The 20,276-nt window shown below is 38.5% G+C and overlaps 1 protein-coding gene across 3 annotated transcripts in view; it reads left to right on the top strand.

The window, feature by feature from the left end:
- The first annotated feature begins 3,107 nt into the window (after window positions 1-3,107).
- LOC102221116 (dedicator of cytokinesis protein 3-like) overlaps window positions 3,108-20,276 on the top strand; it is a 58,894-nt gene continuing 41,725 nt past the window's right edge. For all 3 annotated transcript variants that reach the window (XM_023335471.1, XM_023335463.1, XM_023335460.1), the window contains exons 1-4: window positions 3,108-3,770; window positions 11,815-11,898; window positions 14,721-14,761; window positions 16,765-16,820. In XM_023335471.1, the coding sequence (XP_023191239.1) occupies window positions 3,734-3,770; window positions 11,815-11,898; window positions 14,721-14,761; window positions 16,765-16,820 (218 nt within the window). In that variant the 5' untranslated portion in view covers window positions 3,108-3,733. The remainder of the gene's footprint in view (window positions 3,771-11,814; window positions 11,899-14,720; window positions 14,762-16,764; window positions 16,821-20,276) is intronic.

Raw genomic sequence — 20,276 nt, 5'->3', positions numbered from 1 at the left:
ATTTTCTCTTTTGTGTACTTATGTGAATTATCTGGTATGTTTTAACTTGTCTTTAATAATCTTAGCTTGCAGCAGTTTTAATGAACAGGGAGTTTTAATGTTAGCTCAGCCAAATTTGGACTATTAAAGGAGATGTGTCAGAGTTTAAGAAACTGAGTTTAGATATGTTTAGATATATAACATATGGCTCAAAACCTATTTTTAGCCATTCTGAGATGAACTTGAGGCTGTGTATTGTCCTGCTGCATATCAAAGTGCACATGATGAACTGAGATGATATTCTGGGCTCTCCTGAATTCGTTGACGCTGCTAGAATGGTTCATCACTGTTTAATATTTTGGGTAACGGTTCTCACTGTGATTCTCTATTGTCCAACAGCCTTAGAAGTTGATTTATAACCCTTCCTGATGAACACTTTCTTTCGGTCGGAACATGATTTTTTGTATTTTGAGATCTTTTTGCGTACTTGTTATGCAGGTTCTATGGAACTTGTCTGTCAGTGATCAGGCCTGAGTGGGTTTAGGGCAACTCTCAAAAAGTTAATTTATGATTTACTAGGAGGAGATCACATTTTCACCCTGGACCTGATTGGTTTGGATAACTTTTTACCCTTGATAAATTAAGTCCTAATTCAAAACCTTTTTCCATTTATTTTGATTACAGTCAAGACTTTATGATCTGAAGCTTTCAACTGAAACAAAGGTATATATTTTTGCTCTTCGTGCAAACTGTGTATTTATTCAGCTGCAATGATTTTCAATTCCTTTAATCAATAAACCTGATACAGACATTAGCGATCGAGATTCTAAACTTGGCACGAGATGTGAGGACATTGTGATTGAGGAAAAACTTTTAACTGCCACAAATATAATATTCACCAATATTTACAGAATTGCATGCCGTCATTGTAAGTGTTGGGAACAGATAATGGGTGAGGTGGGAAGACATGCTTTTTGGCACCTTTCATGTTTGCTGTCCACTTGATTTGGGAGTGCTGAAACTGTCGGACAGACGGTGCTTTCAGTGAGCAGAGAAGGGACTAAATGTAGGAATGGCAAGTAAAAATATGCATTAATGTCTTTTGTGCCACATTTGTGCCATCTGCACGCAGCAGTTTCACTATAGTACATTCTCTGCACCCATGATGGAAGCTAGTAATTTGTTATGTAATTTTAAACAAATGCTTATTGTCTGGGATGCATATTTAGCTTATGAAACACCCCCTTCTCCCCCTGCTTTGTGTGTGTGATTGGGAAAACCGCCCACAATGTTCCACTTGAAGTAATAGACAGATGGGAGTCAGTCACAGCGTCTCTCTGATGGGGAGAAATTACCCAGCTGAATACTGCCCTCCCTCCCACACTGCATCAGACTCACTGCACTACTCAGCGCTCGCCAGATCCCCTGTTTTCCCTGAGCCTTATCTATAGGACGAGCGCGCAGGGGTTTGCAACTTTTACAAGTCACGACTCCATGGATTAATCAGGTTTCGGTTGTACTTCTCATCACAGGGAGCTGCCCACAAAAACACAAATTACAAACTGTTCCAGTACAACGTTTATCAGAAGAGCAAGGTGAAGTAACTTACAGAGAATTCCCCACTCTGAAAAAGGGCCAACTCGTGGCCTTTTGTATTATTATTTATTTTTTTATTAGTACAACCCGACACCTATCAAGTAATGAATGAGATTTAGGTCTAAAATGTTCCTTCTTGTGACTATCCTGTCCTGAAATTAGCCTAAATGCATATTTCTGTAGTGGATGAAGAACATCAAGTCTTGCCACTGATCCTCATTTGGATTTGTGTCTTGACTTTGAATGTGCCATTTTAACAAATAAATGTGGTTTTACCTAAACAGCACCATCGTAGCTCTTTAAGTTTCAGTTCAGTCCAGCTGGAAGATGCCCTAATATCAAATCTTTTGTAAACTTATAACAGGTTTTCTTCCAAAATTGCCCCCTTTTTTTTTCTTTTTTAACCTAGATTCAACTGAGCAGCTTTCCTGTCTTTGCTGAAGATAGAGATACCCTCAGCATGATAACACTACCACCATGATTCACCAGGGGGATATTTTATTTAGTGTTAGTGTTGAGTCATAAAAATTTCAATTGTGGTTTCATCTTTCTTTCACTTATTTGCTGTGTCATATACTTGGCTTGTGGCAAACTGCAAGCCATCCCTCACAGCTATCTCTCTCATCACTCTCAATACTAAAACGGCATTGGTCCATCCTTAGTGGATTAGCTATTACTCTTAATTTTTTTTTTTGATGAATACCAAATGTGAGATCAAACACTGATGTTGGATGAGAAAGTCCAGTTTGCACTCTGTGTTCTAATTTATCTTGGTAGTATTCTGTCAGTCAGAGGGCAGAACTTTGTGCAGACCTGTCCTTCTCCTGACTGATACCTTTGTACAGTGTGGACTGTCTGAAGTAGTGTAACCTCTACTGAAAACTATTAATTTGGTGGAAAGACAGAATCGAGAAATGTCAGAAAAATATTCAAAGGATTTTAAGTGTTTATGATGATGATGATTATTATTATTGTTGTTATTTATGAAAGTAACAACAACATTATTACATTTTTGATCTAACATTGTTTTTTCTCTCTTGGTTGAATTAAGGACTTGTCATGCCTTTTGTCACATTTTGGATTTTACATGTTGCACAAACTAAGACATTGAAAAAATATCTAATAATAAATGCTAATATAGATTATTTATTACAAGTGGCACCTTAAGGAGAATTGAAAATGATGTTGTGAATAGTTTCGTGCGAAATTCATCCTCACAAATCATTAAATCGAACTTGTCCTTAGAAATGAGTTGCACCCCATCAGTGTGTGTGTGTGTGTGTGTGGAGGGGGGGTGACTGCACTATGACAAAGCATGGCTGCTATATAGTGGCTCTGCTTTTTGGAAATGACTCAACCAGGAGGTGTTTCCCCACATGGTGGTCTGGCCTGATGTTTAACACCGGGAGCTACTTTATGGCCAAGCAGCTGCCAAAGTAACAAGTCCAGTCAGTCACACAAAAGGCAGACTGCCAGCCAGTATCCCTCCCCGCTAGAAGAAAAAGCGGTTTGTGATGGACGGATAGAAGGGGCGCACAGGGAGGAAAAGAGGAGGCGCATACATTTGCAAAAGCTTGACACATCAGTGTTGACAAAACAAGTCATGTGACGACCATGAAGATGGCGCAGCTTATGGTATTTTTGCTGTTTTCTCAGTAATTTCCTGCCGCAGCTCTTCGCTACATCCAATATGTTATAATTACCGAGCGATTAGGCCAATTGTCGCTGCGCGGAAGCCCCAGCCGAGCAGCAGCCGAGGAGGAAGCGCGAAGGAACGACGCGAAGAGGCTGCGAGGAGAGCCGAAACCCCTTAAAACAGCGGCTGCAGTAACACCTTTTTGTGGCAAACAGAAAACCGATCACCGTGTGCGTACGTGCGTGTGCGTGCCTGCGTGTCTCTGTGTGTGTCTGTGCGCGTTGCATGAGGTGGACAGGGAGACTGCATCAGACTGGAGACACACGCCGGGACATAATAGAGCAGAGACACTGAGCCTTTCAGCCTTTTCCCCAGCGCATATTCCGCTCGAAACATGTAGTCTGGACAACCACAGGATTAGCCGAGTCTATTTCATTTGTAGCTTTTTTCCCCCCTCCAGCAGCATCATCTCACGATAACGACATAATGTGGCTTGCTCTACCAGAGGGGAAATAATCAAATATGTGGATACCAACAGAAGAGGAGAAAATCGGAGTTGGTGAGTTAATGGCACTTTTTCCTCATCGTTATAGCTCATTAAATAGCTTTGGTTTTCTATAAAGCTTCCCATATACGTCGCTCCGCTAGTTGTTGCAGAAAGAAGCGCATAATTTGCCTGTTCTTATCTTGAACTGACTATGGAGCGCGTTATTTTTCATATTAGTAAGCCAATTACATCCAGTAATAAAAATGATAATAATAATAATAATAATAATACAAACACAGCCACTTATAATGGCTGATATACGCGGCAGTGACTGCATTGGAAGGGAAATTGCGTGGGATGATACAGATTACAGACCCCACCACCTTAAAGATGCCGTCGCAGGCTGAAGGCAGCTTCAGGTGGGGCTGAACTCCTGTTTATTAGATTTTGTGATTTTGCAGTAAAAGAAAAAAAAAAAAAAGGCGTGAGCTTGGCATCTCAACCCCCCCCCCAACCCCTCGTTCTTCTCTCAGACGAGTACAGTAGCGATGTAGACGAGAGACGCGATTCGTGTTGAAACCACAAGGGGGCATCGTGACTGCGTCCCTCCAACAGGTGTAGGCAGGAGTGATGCTGGAGTCTACCTGTAGACTGGGGGGGAAAGCTGCTTTTCTGCTACTGCGGCTGCTGCGACACTGTTTTACAATCAACACGCACCAGGAAATGGATCTATAGGAGAACATTTATTCCTATAGATGAGCTGCGGGGCCTCACGTTTAAAAGGAAGATCTTAAATCCACCTATTTATAACTGACGATGCCTCCGTGTCTTTATAAATCGCCTGCGTGGCCTCGCTATCGCAGCAAAGCTGTGCAGAGTGTGTGATTACACTATAGAGGGTTTTCATTAGGAGAATGAGTCATGTCCAGATGCTCCACAGCTTGTTAGGGCTACTCACGCTGGCTCACACATGATACTCCCCCTTACATGCACACGCCCACGTATGAGCACTTTTCTTTTTCTTCTGGAGGCATCGCATTCGTCATGAGCGCTTTATAAAGAGCCTCCAAACACCACGTAGAGCCGCCACTCCCGATCCTACGTGTCATTTTATGTGTTCGTCCATCTGTCACTGAGGCACTGCGGCTCATTTCCCGAGCAAAGATATATTTACGTGGGCTTTATTGAAGCAAAAGGCAGCAGCAGTGCGTGTTTGTGTTAACGTGTGGGGAGGGAAGCAACAGTTCGGCGCAGCCTCCGCATCAGTCTGCGCGGAGTGACCTGGCGCTCTCCGCGGTGCTGAAACCGTGGATGGAGATGACGCTGTCCGCGGTGCTGAAATGCGGGGAAGTGAAGTGAAGCCCGCCACGCAGAGAAGTACACACTGTACTTTGCAAAAGGCAGCACGAATCACCGCTGAATTCCCCTCCTCTGCTCGGGTAACATGTTTGACACAGGATCAATATTTTCCCAGTATCACTGCAGAAGACAGCCCACACAGGTGGATGGGTAGCATGCGCCGGCACTGTCACCGGCCTGTTATCAGTTCCCTCTCCTACCTCACCTCTGATATCATTGGCACCATTCTGCACACCTCCACAGCTTATTTGCTGATTTTGTCATTGCCTGTTTATTGCCTTTCACACAAAATGCCCAGCACAGACAACCAACAGAGCTGTGGTTCTGCCAGCGGCCTTGCTAAAAATTCCTTGTTCTCCTACTTTTCCGGTATAGTCCCGCTTCCGAGTAAAAAAAAATCTGTACTACGCTTTTGATTCTTCTCAGTTTATGGCGAAACATTTGACCAGGGGTCTGCAACCTGCTGCTCCAGACCCACATGTGGCTGTTTGGCTCTTCTACTATGGTTCTTCCAAATCCAAAAAGGAAATGTTTTTGATTTTGGACGCAGTGTATTTTAGGAGTTTTTAATTTTCTTTTTTTTTCAGTAAATTCTTTTGCAAAATCTGCATACAATATTCACAACAGGCTTTTAAAACCAACTAGCTTCAAACTATGGTGCCTATCTTTCTTCATTTTCCATATTTCTACAATAGGCTCACTTCATTGTACAAAATTGTTATTTTTTCCTCTTGTTTTAGACAATTTATTTTGTTCTAAAATCTAAAAGTAGAGATGCATTTTAGTGCAATTTTCACAGTAAAACATTTGATTCTGTACATAGCCTATTTAGGAAATAGTTTTTTGCAGCTCTTGGCAAGTTTTATTTTGTAAAAGTGGCTCTTTGAACGTAAAAGGCTGCTGACCCCTGAGACAGACTATCATAATCTTCAGTTTATCTCATGGTTTGTGTTTTTATCCCATCTATTTCACACTGATGAGACGTAACATTTTGACCACTGACAGGTGAAGTGAGCAACACATTTTATCTTTTCATCATGACACCTGTGAGTGGGTGAGATATTCCATGCACACCTTAAGATTTTTTTCCTGCTTTTGCTTATTTGCTACATAAAGATAATAATAACCCGATGAATTACATAAAGTATCCGTGACAACCTGGAACATTAAAAAACAAAGAAGCAAACAAAAAAACAAAATTGTGCGGCACTCTTGATAGAATCGACCACAACAAGCACTTGAGAAAACAGGCAACGACTCTTTTATATCATAGTGGAGAAATTTTGACCCTCAGCCTTTCTTGAGCATTGAGGTTTCATAGCTGCTCACCAGTTGGAGTGGAAGTTGTATGCCCTAATAGCTGTGGCATTTTTCAAGAGAACAATGATGTAAAGCAAACTTGGTTGGCTCCAAATTCCCCAGATCTCAATCCAATTGCATCTCTACAGGATTCCTGGACAGAAGATCTGATCTATATTGGACTACTTCACAATTTACAGGACTTAAAGGTTCTTCTCCAAATATCTTGGTGCCAGACACCACAGCCCACAGTTGCCAGAAACTCCAATGGAGCCCAGGCCTTGACACTGTAGGGCTGCTTTGGCAGCTAAAACCAACACCCCATTAGTCGAGTGTTCATACTGTTATTCTTCATCCTAATGTTATTCATTTTAAAACTCAGATTCTTTACCTCAACTGGGGTGTGTTTTTGATTCTGAACCACCTATAAGCATCAACATTTCTTACAGCTTACATTAGATAAATATTTGTCTTTAATTCAACGGCCTCCCACATGAGAGACTGAAATGAATCAGATGACTTTGGCTTCTGCCACACAGATATCACTTGAGCAGCGTCATCACAATCGATGCAGTCGATGTGGCATTTTATGAAATTAGCGAATCACAATAATGCCATTCTTGCATAAACTATAACACTGAAATACAAACTGTAGGTACTGCTGAATATTGTTCTTCTGAGAATTTGAAAAGAAAAACAATCTTAAATTTTCTTCCACAACTTGTCAGTATTAATTGGCAGACTTCTTTAGCTCAAACCTCATATGTTGAAGCATGTTGCAAATGTCACAAAAATTGTATTACAGACATGCAGCTCTAAGGGGTCAGCAGTGTGACAAGCATATAAAGATTTGATAGATTATAATGTTGTGCTGGACATAATAAACTGACCAAGACTGAATCAAGGTTAATGGATACATTTCTGACAACTTTTAATTGTGAAATTTCAAGAAAATAGTACTCAGTACATTAACTGAGCAGTTTTTTAAATTTATTTTGGTTTATTCAAAGACAGCTGCAGGTCCAACTTAAATTTCAGACCTGACATTGTAGAAAACAAGGTAGTTGGAGTGCAGCCCTTTTTTTTGGGAATATTTTTGGAAAGGTTTTTTTGCAAATAAATTTATTGAGAACAAAAATTAGTAATCAGTTATGCATGTCAGTAAATTTCTGTACAGCATTGAAAAGATTGACAGGCCAAGATTTGGACTGATCAGCTTTTAAAGGTTGAATGAGGACATGAGATTTAAGAAGAAATAATGTTTATCTTCAAATAATATTAAAATATAAAATCAATTTTCTTGGTAAACAAAAATGAGTGTCTCTGTCATGCTTATGTCCTGGGACACCAGACAGTTGTGGATTTTTTAATTGTCTAATATTCAAAATGTTAATCAACTTAAAAAATCAAACAGGAGTTAGTTACATAGATTTAAGAAAAGTTCCTAGAAATACAAACAGCTGAGCAAGTAGTGATTTAGTTAAAAGAAAGCATCAAATATTTTTTCTCAAATTAAAGATTGGATTTTTGTCAAGATTTTGGTGTGAGATTATATCTCTGAAAATAAAGATAAATGAGTTTAAAACTTTTTACACATCTTTATCAAGAGTGCCAACGAATTTGTGTTCTTCGGGATGTTTGGTTGTAATTTCTACCAAGATTTTTTCAGGAGATTTTTTTAATATGCTAAATGCTAATTTTAAACTTGTAAAGCTGGGCTAAAAATGCTTATATCCTGTGACGACTTTCATTTAATATTTAAGAGAAAAATTGTTTCAAAATTAAATGATTCTTCCTGTTTTAGGTTCTTGTTTTGCTCTCGAAAACATCACATGTTATAATTATTAGATGCTTTCCAGCTTTTATGTTTAACAGAGAAGGAAAACTGGGATTGGCAGATATTTTCTGTCAACCCAATTTTTTTTCACGGCCACTGCTATTATTCAAAATTGACGGCCAATATTCAGCACTCTGTATTTGGCAGATCATTTTATTTATCTATTTATTTATTTTCTTTAAAAAAAAAACATTTTAGATTTCTTTCCAATGGTGAAATCTGGGATCAGAATTTTGCCATCTTCTCCTGTTCAAACATTGCTTAGAGGCAGAAATAATCTGACTGAAGCAGCAGCTTCTTCCTCCTTCTCTGCCTCTACAGAGGTCTGGTAGTGGAGATATTTAAGGTGACTTATGTGAATCACACTGGCACATCAGCCCTGTTTGCACACAGTCAAAAAACGTTTCTGCATGCTAAGCACTTTATTTTACTGTTTTGTTGTGCTAAAACAGTTTTTTTCATCACCTATTTTTTTTTTTCCTCTAATATGCACCAGATGGATAAGCAGTGCTACAAATCTTATTCTAAGCTCCAGCTTCAGTGACAATAAAGACAGCAAATTTGGTACCACTTCCAACTGGAATTTGCATAAAAAATTGGTGCCTTGCACTTTTGCTTTCTCCTACATAGGAGCAGCAATAAAGTCATACTCATAGGTAGATGTTTTTGTTTAACAAATCAAAGTTTATTTATATATCACCTTCTAATGACGCCTCACATTGACTAAAGTGCTTTGCAAAGTAAAAACGATTAAAAAAACAGTATAAAACAGAAATAGTGCTAAGTGAAAGTTAAAAAATGCAACCATGTTAAAAGAAAGGAAAGAAAATATAAATATACAAAAAGTTAAACAACAAAAACAATTTAAATAAATGGGCCTTAATGTTGGCTTTAATCCAAACAAGTCAGGGGTGGCGTGCAGCCTATTCCAGGCTGTTGCACCAGCAACAAGATAAGACCGCTCCCCCCTCTGATAACCTAGACTGAGGCACTTCCAGCAGATAGTGACTGGCAGACCATAAACCTTTGCTGCTGCTGGTGCGAGACCATTGAGTGCTGTAAAATCAAACAGCAACAGCCTAAACTGTGTCCTAAACTGAACCAGGCGCTGGTGCAGAGAGGGGGGAGCTTTATTAACTAATTACACTCAAATCGGTAATAAACAGGAGACCCGAGACATCCCTCTCCCTAGCAACATCCAGTTCATCCTGAGGCTTCCCAAGTGCTTCCTAGACCAGACATGATATATCAGCCCTTCAGCAAGTTCTGGGTCTTCCCCGGCGTCTGAACCCAGTGGGACCTAAGGGAAGCGGCTTTAAGAGGCTTCCTGATCAGATTTACATTTGGATGGTTACAGTAAATCAGTGCAGATGTTCACATACTTACCGCTGTTGATGGAGAGCCAGCCAGTGCCTTGCAAATGTTTTCATATTCCATAAGCCAAAAAACCTGAAACATTTAGAGTTCATTTGTATTCAGTTTTTCTTTATCTGGATTAATAAATATAAACTAAAGCTAGCAACTGCTAATTATATATTTGATAGAGTCTACCTATGAGTAAGTAGTGAACAAATACCTTATAAAGAGCTAGAAACACCACAGACAGGTAGATAAGTTGAAAGCAGAGTTTAATTAGCACCGTTCAGTCCATCACCTGAAAATACGAATATATCTACAAACCTACCAGGAGTTCACCTAAGTACACCATACTGTCAGTGGAACATGGTGCTGGCAGCATCATGCTGTGGGGTTACTGATTCTCATCAGAGACAGAGAAGCTGGTCTGCAGTCAAAGTTATGATGGATTGGTTTAGATTAAAACATATTCATGTGTTTGGATGGCCTAGTCAAAGTCCAGACCTACATCCATCTGAGAATCTGTGGAAATGCCCATACTCTTTCAAATTGCAATATGACTACAGTACTATTTCCACTCTGTCACCACAGTTTTTTCTATCCATCTCTCTGTCCATCCATTATCTTCTGCTTATAAAACAAAACAAAACATTAAACTCCATGGATATTAATATTTTGCATGACAACATTTTGTGATGGCCACAGAGGGAGCAGTTGAGCACGGGAGGTTCCTCTTTCTGTGCTCAGATCCCAAAGCTCACTTTAGTCAGTTGCCGGTTACACAACAGTAGCCATTGGATCCCATGTGACCGTCAAGTTCAGCTAAATGCAGCGACAGTCTGGACTGGAACGCTGTTGCTCAGTAGAAATGTTTGCTTTTGCCAACATTTTTTTTTTTTTAACTCCATGTCCCATCAGTCCTTCCAACATCCTACGTTCAACATGTTGAAGACTAATGAAGAAATTTGTTGGTTTTTGTAAATCTCCATAGGCAAAATTAGCTGTGTGTGTGGCTGTGTGCTCGTACACAAATTGTAGTGATAAAAGCACGAAGCCCATATGGTGTTTGAAAGCTCTCTTAAATGTCTCATCTTCTCCTGGTGTGACCTGTATTGGAGAGTGTTCAGATGGTGTGCGTGAAGGTTTTCAGTTCTAATGAAATAAAGGTCACTGTAGAGCAGGGCTCTCAAATAGGAACTATTCAGTCATGGCTGGTAAAACGACTGGTGCAGAATGGAAAAGGTGACGAGATCCTTCGTAAGGACATTTTTACCTCTCTTCCTTTAACACATGCCCGTCTAAAGTCAAGGGACAGGCAACGTTCGTAAGCTTGCCGTCTTGATTTGTAAAATGCCCAGATCCCTGCAGCGGTTACAGTGAAGAAAGCCCTCCAGTTTGTGGACGATCTGTTCCCATAGTTACCCGAGCACAGGAACTGAACACTTGTTCCCCTCAAACAAGCAAACAGAGCCGAGGCAAGCCCCTCCTCCTTCTCCTCCCCCTCACTAAATCCCCTGGCTAGTTTGTTGCCATAATGATTCACACCAAACTTTCCTTTAAGGGCCTCCATTTGTAGGTTTTTTTTTTTTTTAAATCATCAGTGGCACAGCATCCTTGTCAAACACGCCTGTCTTTACTGAGGCTTCTGTGGCGTTTTGTTGCGTAGCTCATGTTTCCCGAGCCGCAGTGCTGCACAGATAAAGGCAGACTCCAGAGGCAGTGCAGTTGTCAAGGCCTTTACTGTAGCATCTATCCTCTGAAGAATAATCATGTCGTCAGCATTTCAGTCACAGGATGCTTCTTTATATGGTCAGAGGCTGCAGGATGCCACAAAACGAGGTGTCATGGAGGATTTATGCTAATACCATCCTGTGAATAATCACCGTTAAGCCTGATAATCTAGCACTTTGTGTGGGCTCTATTTTGGGAGGTAGTTAATTTAACGTAACATGGCTCAAAATCAGGTTTCTTAACAATTAATTACCTTGTAAAGTGGCAGTTTGTTTACAGTTCACCGAGGACTGGCTTCAATGTGGCACCGGGTGTGTTTATATTTTTGGATGGATCGGTTTAATAAAAAGCTGCACCGACTGCATTGCTGCAATTTAAAAAAGAAAAAAACAAACACTTAAAGACAAAGTTCTTTCTCAGTTAAGCTAAAAGCAAGATTTAGCCTATTACCAGTAGAGTTACTGATATTGGCTGCACAAAGTTTTCTCACCAGTTTTGTCTGTCCTGTTTCTCCTGCCCCCCCACTCTGCACAGTGATCTGCAACTTCCGGTCACCAATATGTCAGGCTCTCGTCCTGGAGCTGGGAGAAACCGTCCAGATCCTGGAGAAGTTTGACGGTAAAAGCATTCAAATATTCAGTGAAAGCATTTGAGTTTATGAGATAATTTAACTCTGACTGTGTGCACTAATAAACAGCTGAGTGAATTACCTTATCCCCCTCAACATTTTTCACATTCTATCGTAGTAAAAACACCACTTGCTGATAGAAAAGCACGAAGTGTAATCATGAAGAAAAAATATACAAGTTTGGCATTCATTTATATTCAGCCGCCTTGGTGCTGATGCCTCTAATTTAATGGCAATGCAACCAACTGTATTCAGACATTATCTGGTTAGTGAACAGAATCAATCTGTGTGTTATTCTAAATATATCTATCCTGCGAAGTCCTCACATGTTCTGTGGAGAGCATTTGTAAACAAAACAGCATAGGAATCCCGTGTGCAGTTTGCTACATGCAAGCAAATATGGGGAAAAGAGTCCAAAGGTCAGGTGAGACCAAAACATTATTTATGGTAGAAAACCAAAATCTGAACGCCACCCTGAACGCACTTTCCCCGCAGTGGTGGCAGCATTATGTTGTGTGGAGACAAATGAAAAAGCAGTGAGTCACTCTTTACATTTTGAATTGCCAAAAACATTCAAAATGCATCATTTTCTTTCCTCTTCATAATTATTTCCTCTTCATAATTATTTGATATTGGCCCGTCACATAAAATACCAGTTCAGAACATTGAAAAAAAAAAATGTATTCATTTATATGTTAAAGGCTTATGCCTCAATATTTATGAGTATTATTTTCATCAGTCTAAGGTCCAGCTTTAGAGCCTTTTTAAAGTCTGGACAGTTAGACACTGCTTATTTCATATGAATGGGATTATGTGTCAAAATATTGCACTTGTACCCAGATCAAGTTTACTCTGTGCATCCAACTCACCTTCCAGGGCCTATTCTCGGTATCTTTCAACCAAATTACTAATACATTTACTTTAGGGTCTATTTCCAAATAGGATTTTCTTTTCAAAGTTTATCATTTAGCAATAAAAAGATAATAACCTTCATTAAAAATATGTTGTTTTTTTTTCGCTTGTTTGGTGTGTATAGTACTCATCCAAATAAGCCAGTTCACTGCAGGTAGTATCACACAAGTCATGATGACTAACCGAAAGTCATACTCTTTTTGTCCCAACTCTGCCAATGCTTCAAATGATGCGCAGAGTGTTTTTTTTTTTTTTAACAGTGAACTGGAAACACTGCTCTCTAGTGATGAGTCACCTTTTGGCAGGAACAGCAATTACTTGGAAGAATCAGACACTACTGGGAAAACAGAATCACTTCTTTCAAGGAACAGGACAAAAGACATGCTGGCCCACATAGTGGCTACTCAGATTCATGCACATCAAACCCTTAAAGCCTTGTTTTATTAAGTCATTCCTCGTTCAAACGTGGACCAACACAGTCCAGTTCAACACAGCAGAGTCGGGTTATGAGTTTGACCCAGCTCAAAGAAAAAAATAATAAACATTCTCAAAGAAAATTACAAAGAAATATAAAGACAATAAAAATAGTCTGTTTATGTTGACGTTAGATCAATATTTTGGTCAAAGTAAATGTTTGACATAGCTAGCACTATGTTGTGCTTACTACTTAGCAGGTAAAATGCTAATGCTAATGAACAAACACATTCTCTATTGTCATCTAAAGTCATTCACACAACTGACTCACATTAACATTGCGCAGCATTCTGTGGAAAAGATTCACTAAAGTTTCACCAGCTTGTTGTATCATTTAGGATGACCACCTGAAAAGTCGAATGAAACCCCTTTAAATTTCACCTCTAACCCAGCAGACTGAATCACAGCTTTTGACCCAATGTTTCATTATAAATAATAGACCTTATGTTCCAGCTGCATTTGGACTAAAGAAATAATATTAATTTTTTAGCGTATGAGCTAAGAGAATAAGTCTTTCCAAAATTTGACCACCTTATTTCCACTAGTTATAAACGTAACAAGTTGCAGCTGTTTCATGTAGAATCTGTTTAATTCCACACAAAACTGCAAACTCCAAATTACTACTATGATTGAATTATTTTCAAATGTGTAAATAATAGTGCAATGTTTGTGTAAAGTACAATACATGGGTCAAGTTAAAAAAAAAGTATTTCAAGACATGTGGGACTTGGAGTCATGTTCTCTTTGTCAGTTTAGAAGAAAAATAAATCTACATTTGATGGCACAACTCAAAGCAGACAAATGTTGCAGTATTAAAAAGAACTAATGGAGCAGTCTTAAAAACCAGGGCTGTCAAGTCTCACACATTTCACACTTTTTACACTCTGTCACGTCGCACATCCATTTTCTCCCACAGTGAAGAACAAATTCACAACCAAAATCATTTTGTGGGATTTAAAAGAAGAGACTGACACTACTTTCTACCCAACAACTGTGAACCATCCGGCAAAGGCAACACATCAACTAAATAGCTCAAAAACAAAGAACGGAAGTCAAAACATTAATAGTACTACTTAATGCTGCTGAAACGCTACACAGCCAGAATATGAAGACATGCATGCTGTTAACGGCTGTGTTTTAGATACGACAGATTAAAGTGTGAAACTGCAAGAAGCATCTAGAAAGCTATTACACTTAATGAAGCTTTGCTAACAGATGACATAGCATATGTTAGGGATCTGTCTGTTCTGTCTATGTTTTAAGAAAACTTAGCCGCCTGTAGAAAAAAGTACAATAATATAACTTATATCTTCCAAGAAATAAACTTTTTCTTTGACTGTGAAAAAAAATCAGTAGAATATTTTCAGTTTCATTTTCCTCTCAACAAACTTGCTTCATGTTTGTCATGCTTCTCCCTTTTTCTTAGGTTGGTACAGAGGCTTTTCCACCAAGAAGCCATCCATCAAGGTAATTAAACCACAATCTGTTTTAAATTTCAATTTCAACTATATTTTGCAAATAATAATTAATTGTTTAATCACTTCTAATTATAAAGGCTGGGTTTTTCTGCTTAGGCCGCTGCCCCTAGGACCCGATCCCAGATTAAGTGGAAGATAATGATTGGGTTGATGGAAATATTTCTCAGATACGACACTTATTGTGTTTAGATTGTCAGCAGCAACAACAGTCGTTGGACCAATGATTCTGTGGAAAGCATTTATTTCTTAAAGTAGGGTTTTGTTTTTCATGTCTGCTAAAATTTGAGTTCAAGTGTCGAATTTTCTAAAAATTTACAGTATGACATTATAGTTCTGCAATAATAGATGAATTTATTTAGTAAGAGTTTTTTTCTGCACTTTGAAGGGGGTTGCAAGTAAATGTGGAAGACTTTGTATCATTAATATATTAATAATGCTCACTTTCCTAGTAAAATGTAATTTTCTTCTGTGACACTGTGATGTAGGGACTTGAAGCACAGAAATAAATCTGTCTTTACCACAGAGACCTTGTGACCAGATATATTACACTGTAAAAAAATCTCTTAATTTCCCGCAGCTGTGGTTGCCAAAGTTTTACTGTACGAATATGGTAAAATTTTACTGTATGTATGCGGTAAAATTCTGGCAGCCAGAGCTGTATTTTACTGAAAATTAGAAACATTTTTTACAGTGTAAAGAATGTAGCTTTCATTTGACAAAAATAGAAGTTTCCTAAACCACACTTCAAAAGTTGCATTTACAAAAGCATAATTTTAATCACCAGCCTTTGATGTTATATTTCAATGCAAAGAATACATTTCTTTTTCATATTGGTATAGATTAAGAAAAAAAATGCTTGCTTTAGGAAGAATAAGAAAAACACAGACATTTTAGCATATTTTTCTGGTGCTAACATGGGCTGTCGTGGGGAAAAATATTTACCTCTGAAATTTGAAATTCTACCACAGAATTGGTTTTATAGGGGGGCAAAAGAAAAAAGAATGAGCTTCTTTTCCTTAGTGACTGCTGCAATCCAGATGCAACAATATCTGTTGCATTGTCATGTCTTTGATCAAGCAAAAATAAGGTTTGAATACAAAGGAGCCCACATTCAATTCTTGTTGTTCTCTAATTGTGAATATAATAGTTTGACAGAGGCAGAGCAGTTTGGTGCTTTAATGTTCAATATGAAGACATTGATAAAGAGTTTAATGTGAAACCCAAATAGCAGGTTTTTTAAATCCATCGAAGGGCTACATACGTACATTTTTTTCTGTCTGTACGTACTTGGCTTGAGTCTAAAATGGTAGAGGCTGAGCTGTTCTGTTATGTGCTGGACTGTTTTAAAGACAGCATAAAAACTGTCAGGTCCTGGTAAATGTAGGTGTTAGCAGCCACATGCTGTCCTTCTTTACTCCCATCAGCTATTTACAGTTCTCACCAACACCCGTCCATTTTGTTATGTACTCTGCCCACATCCATTCGCCTGTGTGGTTTCACTGTTCTGAGAGAATTTTTCTCCTTTTTTTTGTTCTCACTTTGGCCAACTCTTCACATCTGGCAGATTAGAATACAAAAAAATAAAAGCATGAACTTCAGCATCTGCAGCTGGGAACACTCAATCTCTGAGGCCTTTCCCCCGCTAAGCTGAACCACAATAGGAATCCTGCAGGCTGCTCTCCCTCCTGTTTCTGCGATTTGTAAAAGCAGTTTGAGCTTTTCATGTGTTTCCTTTTGTGCAGAAAATGTAAACAGGCAGGAGAAAATGTCAGAATATAGAAAAAAAAGAGCTGGAAACCCGAACTCTTCTCATATGTTTTGGGTCATTAGCTAAAATCAAAAAATCCATTATTGTTTCTTTTTACCAGTGCAGCACAAAGCACATTAAGCTATGACTCTAACATAATAAATGACTATTTTGGTTTTATAAAGCAGGGGCATTAATGTAGGCCTGTCACTCTATAACAGCTCTGCTCTTTTATCCATCCACAGGGTATTTTTCCTGTCAGCTATGTCCACTTAAAGAAATCTACTGTGACAAATAGAGGGTAAGTCGCTTCATTCATATAAATCTTTAGAAGAGGGCATGCAAACGTCAAACCTCTTGGTTTGTGCTTTGTTTTCTCTTTTTGGTCAAAACTGCTTCTGAAAAGTTATAGAGCTTTTCTCTGCTAACCAAAAGAAAGAAAGGCCAGATTTCCAGGTTTTCAGGTTCTCAATTTATCAAGTGACTAAATCCGCACAATAAAACATGTCTCAAAAAATGTGTCTGAAAACCACACAAGGCCAGTTTTGGACAGAAGATGAAAATTGAACTCTAACATCAAGAAGAACCAGACCAGCTGCTGATAATGAGTGTGGATAGTTCATGTTTCTGGTTTGTTTTGCTTCTAAAGACACATGGGACATTTTATGGGTTCCACCAATCAGAGTTAAGCAAAAAGTAAATATAATGTGTTGTACGTCAAACTGAGATTAGTAATCCACTTTTAATCATAAGAAACCATATCTTTATTATATATTCTTGAATATCATTATGAGGAAAGTCACTGGTTTGCAGATAATTTTAGTCATTCAACACTTCAGAGACCCATGCAATTCATTTGATTTATATAGCAACAAATTCACAATTGATGTAGTGTCAAGGCACTTTACAAAAAAAAAAAATAAAAAATTCAATTCAATCACACATACAATTGATTCCAGTTGAACAGAACATCAGCTGTCAGTTCCACCAGTGTCAGCTCATTTTTGACATATGTTACAGACAAGCTAGTATATAGATGCTTTTGTTTTTGCTGGTCACCTGCAGGAACTCTTACTGGCTCAGTATATGTGGGGTGAAATACAGTACAGACCAAAAGTCTGGACACACCGTTTAATTCAATGAGTTTCCTTTATTTCATGACTATTGACATTGTAGATTCACACTGAAGGCATCAAACTATGAATAACACATGTGGAAATATGCACTAAACAAAAAAGTGTAAAATAACTGAAAATACCCCTTATATTCTAGTTTCTTCAAAGTAGCAACCTTTTGCTGTGATTACTGCTTTGCACACACTCTGCATTTTCTTGATGAGCTTCAAGAGGTAGTCACCTGAAATGGTTTTCACTTCATAGGTGTGCCCTGTCAGGTTAATAAGTGGGATTTCTTGCCTTATAAATAGTCATGAAAATAAAGAAAACCCATTGAATTAGGAGGTGTGTCCAAACTTTTGGTCTGTACTGTAGGTCCATCACATTGCATCTACTGTATATTCTCTCTTTGCTTTCTGATTTGTAGATAGTTACCACCTCATTGATGTTGGCATGACTATGGGCAGGCCTTTTCATTCTTTGACTTAATTTGACATCACTTAACAATCTGAGACTGGGTGTTCTCTGGGACGTTTGACTTTGTAGAAGTTTCACGTCACCTTGACGCCACAAAGGAGTATCCACACTTTGTGTTCAAGGGGTAGGAACACTTTACAAGGCACTGTAACTTTGTCCTCTAATTATGCTGCAACAAAGGAAGACTTCTCACTCAAACAAGTAAAAGTGCAGACTTTTAGATACACATTATACTTCCTCGCTGCGGGAGCAGTTCTTTGGGAAATCTGCTCTTTGGGAAATTTGCTTCACTGTTTAATGAAGTTAATGAGGTGACGCACCTACTGCATCTGCGTAGTTTTCCCAAAGCATCCCTGCCAAAGACAATCAGCCACCCACACTGTGTTACAGATGGAGATGCTCGCCTGGTACCATAAACTTTATGCAGTGCTACATTTCATTCTCTGCAGCACACTCAAGAGTTTTGCGAGCAAAGTGCAAAGCACCACAAGAGATCTGACCTTTACTGATGTGTTTCCTGTTACCAAATTACTCATACTTTCTAGAAAATAAATGAACCAAACATTTGGAGAAGTCTCCTCTTTGTCACATCATCATATCAGAAAAGTGAAAGATGCAAGCTAAGGATGAATGTTTGCTGTGGTCAGTATTCTGAGCGATCACGTGATAAATGTGGAAACACGGAAAGGACGCAATATATGTTTTTTTTTTTTTTTTTGTTTAGCGCATTGTTAAATATTCTGTCTGTAATCAGACTAATTAATATTTCTGTCTAGCGATATAAGGTTTTGCAGCATTTGTATTGGAATACTAGGTTTTATTGTTTGATAGGTTACACAGAAAGCCTTTTATAGATTTCATGAGACCACAGTGGTCACATTGGTTCAGAAAGAAGAGCAGCTAGTGCTGTAATGAAAATGATTTAGACACCTCTTGCCTTCTTAATCTGCATTCCAGTTGAATATCATTATGATAATGTTAACATTTCAGGCAATGGCGAACTCCACAATTTCATGATCATTGTGTGTGCATATGTTAGAAATTATACCATACAATGAAGGTTGAGACTTAAGTCGCATTTTTATGCAGGATCATGTTTTGACTTTTTTCTCTTTTAACAATAAACACCTTCATTTAGGAACTGCATTTTGTGTACTTATGTTGTCCTTTAGTTATATTTAAAATGGTATGACGATGTGATGTGACCTTTTTACATCACTCTATGTTTTAGCTTATTGATTAGACTGTAGCTCTGGCTGTATGTTTAGCATAATTGTCCTTAAGGAAGGTAAACATTTTAATATGGCAGATGAAAAAAAAGCTCTGTGAGTTGGTCAAAACCTACGATATTGTTGTTATGGATTTAATAAAAGTTGAGATATTTTGCATTTGCACAGTATCAATTGTAGTCGTTCTGTCTGCGGATTCACTAAGTAGGGTAAGGAGGCATTAGCAGTGCATAGGTAGATAACTTTTACAACAATGTAACTACTGGAGAGTAATCAGTGTTGATTAAAAAAAATGTTTAAGCAAGATTGTGTCCATGTATTACAATAATACACCTTTAAATCAAATTGTCTTAAATGTACCTGAATGTAGGTAATGTAGCTGTGAGAAAAATCTCTTTTCCTCTAAGTTGCATTTTATGTAATGTTTGGACGCTACAGGTAGAAAATCAGTCATCAGCTCATTTCTTTACTGTACCAGAGATGTTTGTTGATGTTGTTTAAAGTTTGTAATTCAGTTAAGTGTAAAGCAAACCATATGCCTTTAAGCTGAGAATCCTCCCTGTATTGTTATCACTTCATAAGGTTGTACTTCAGAGTGTTCCCCATATAAACAAATGTACTGAAGTTTGTATTGTAGCAAAAGTGGAGAAGCTTAAGGACTATAACTTGTAAGTTACTGTATCTCGACACACACACACACACACACACACACACACACACACACACACACACACACACACACACACACACACACACACACACACACACACACACACACACACACACACACACACACACACACACACACCTAAGGGGAATTAACAGTCTAAAACATTCATGGTTTTAGACTGTGGGAGGCAGCCGAAATCCTTGGAGAAAATCTAATCATGCATGGGGAGAACATGCAAACTCCATGCAGAAAGATCCCAGGGTCTC

Source organism: Xiphophorus maculatus, chromosome 1 (assembly GCF_002775205.1).
Source record: "Xiphophorus maculatus strain JP 163 A chromosome 1, X_maculatus-5.0-male, whole genome shotgun sequence".
Lineage (NCBI taxonomy): Eukaryota > Metazoa > Chordata > Actinopteri > Cyprinodontiformes > Poeciliidae > Xiphophorus > Xiphophorus maculatus.
This window is presented reverse-complemented; position numbering and strand designations above follow the sequence as displayed.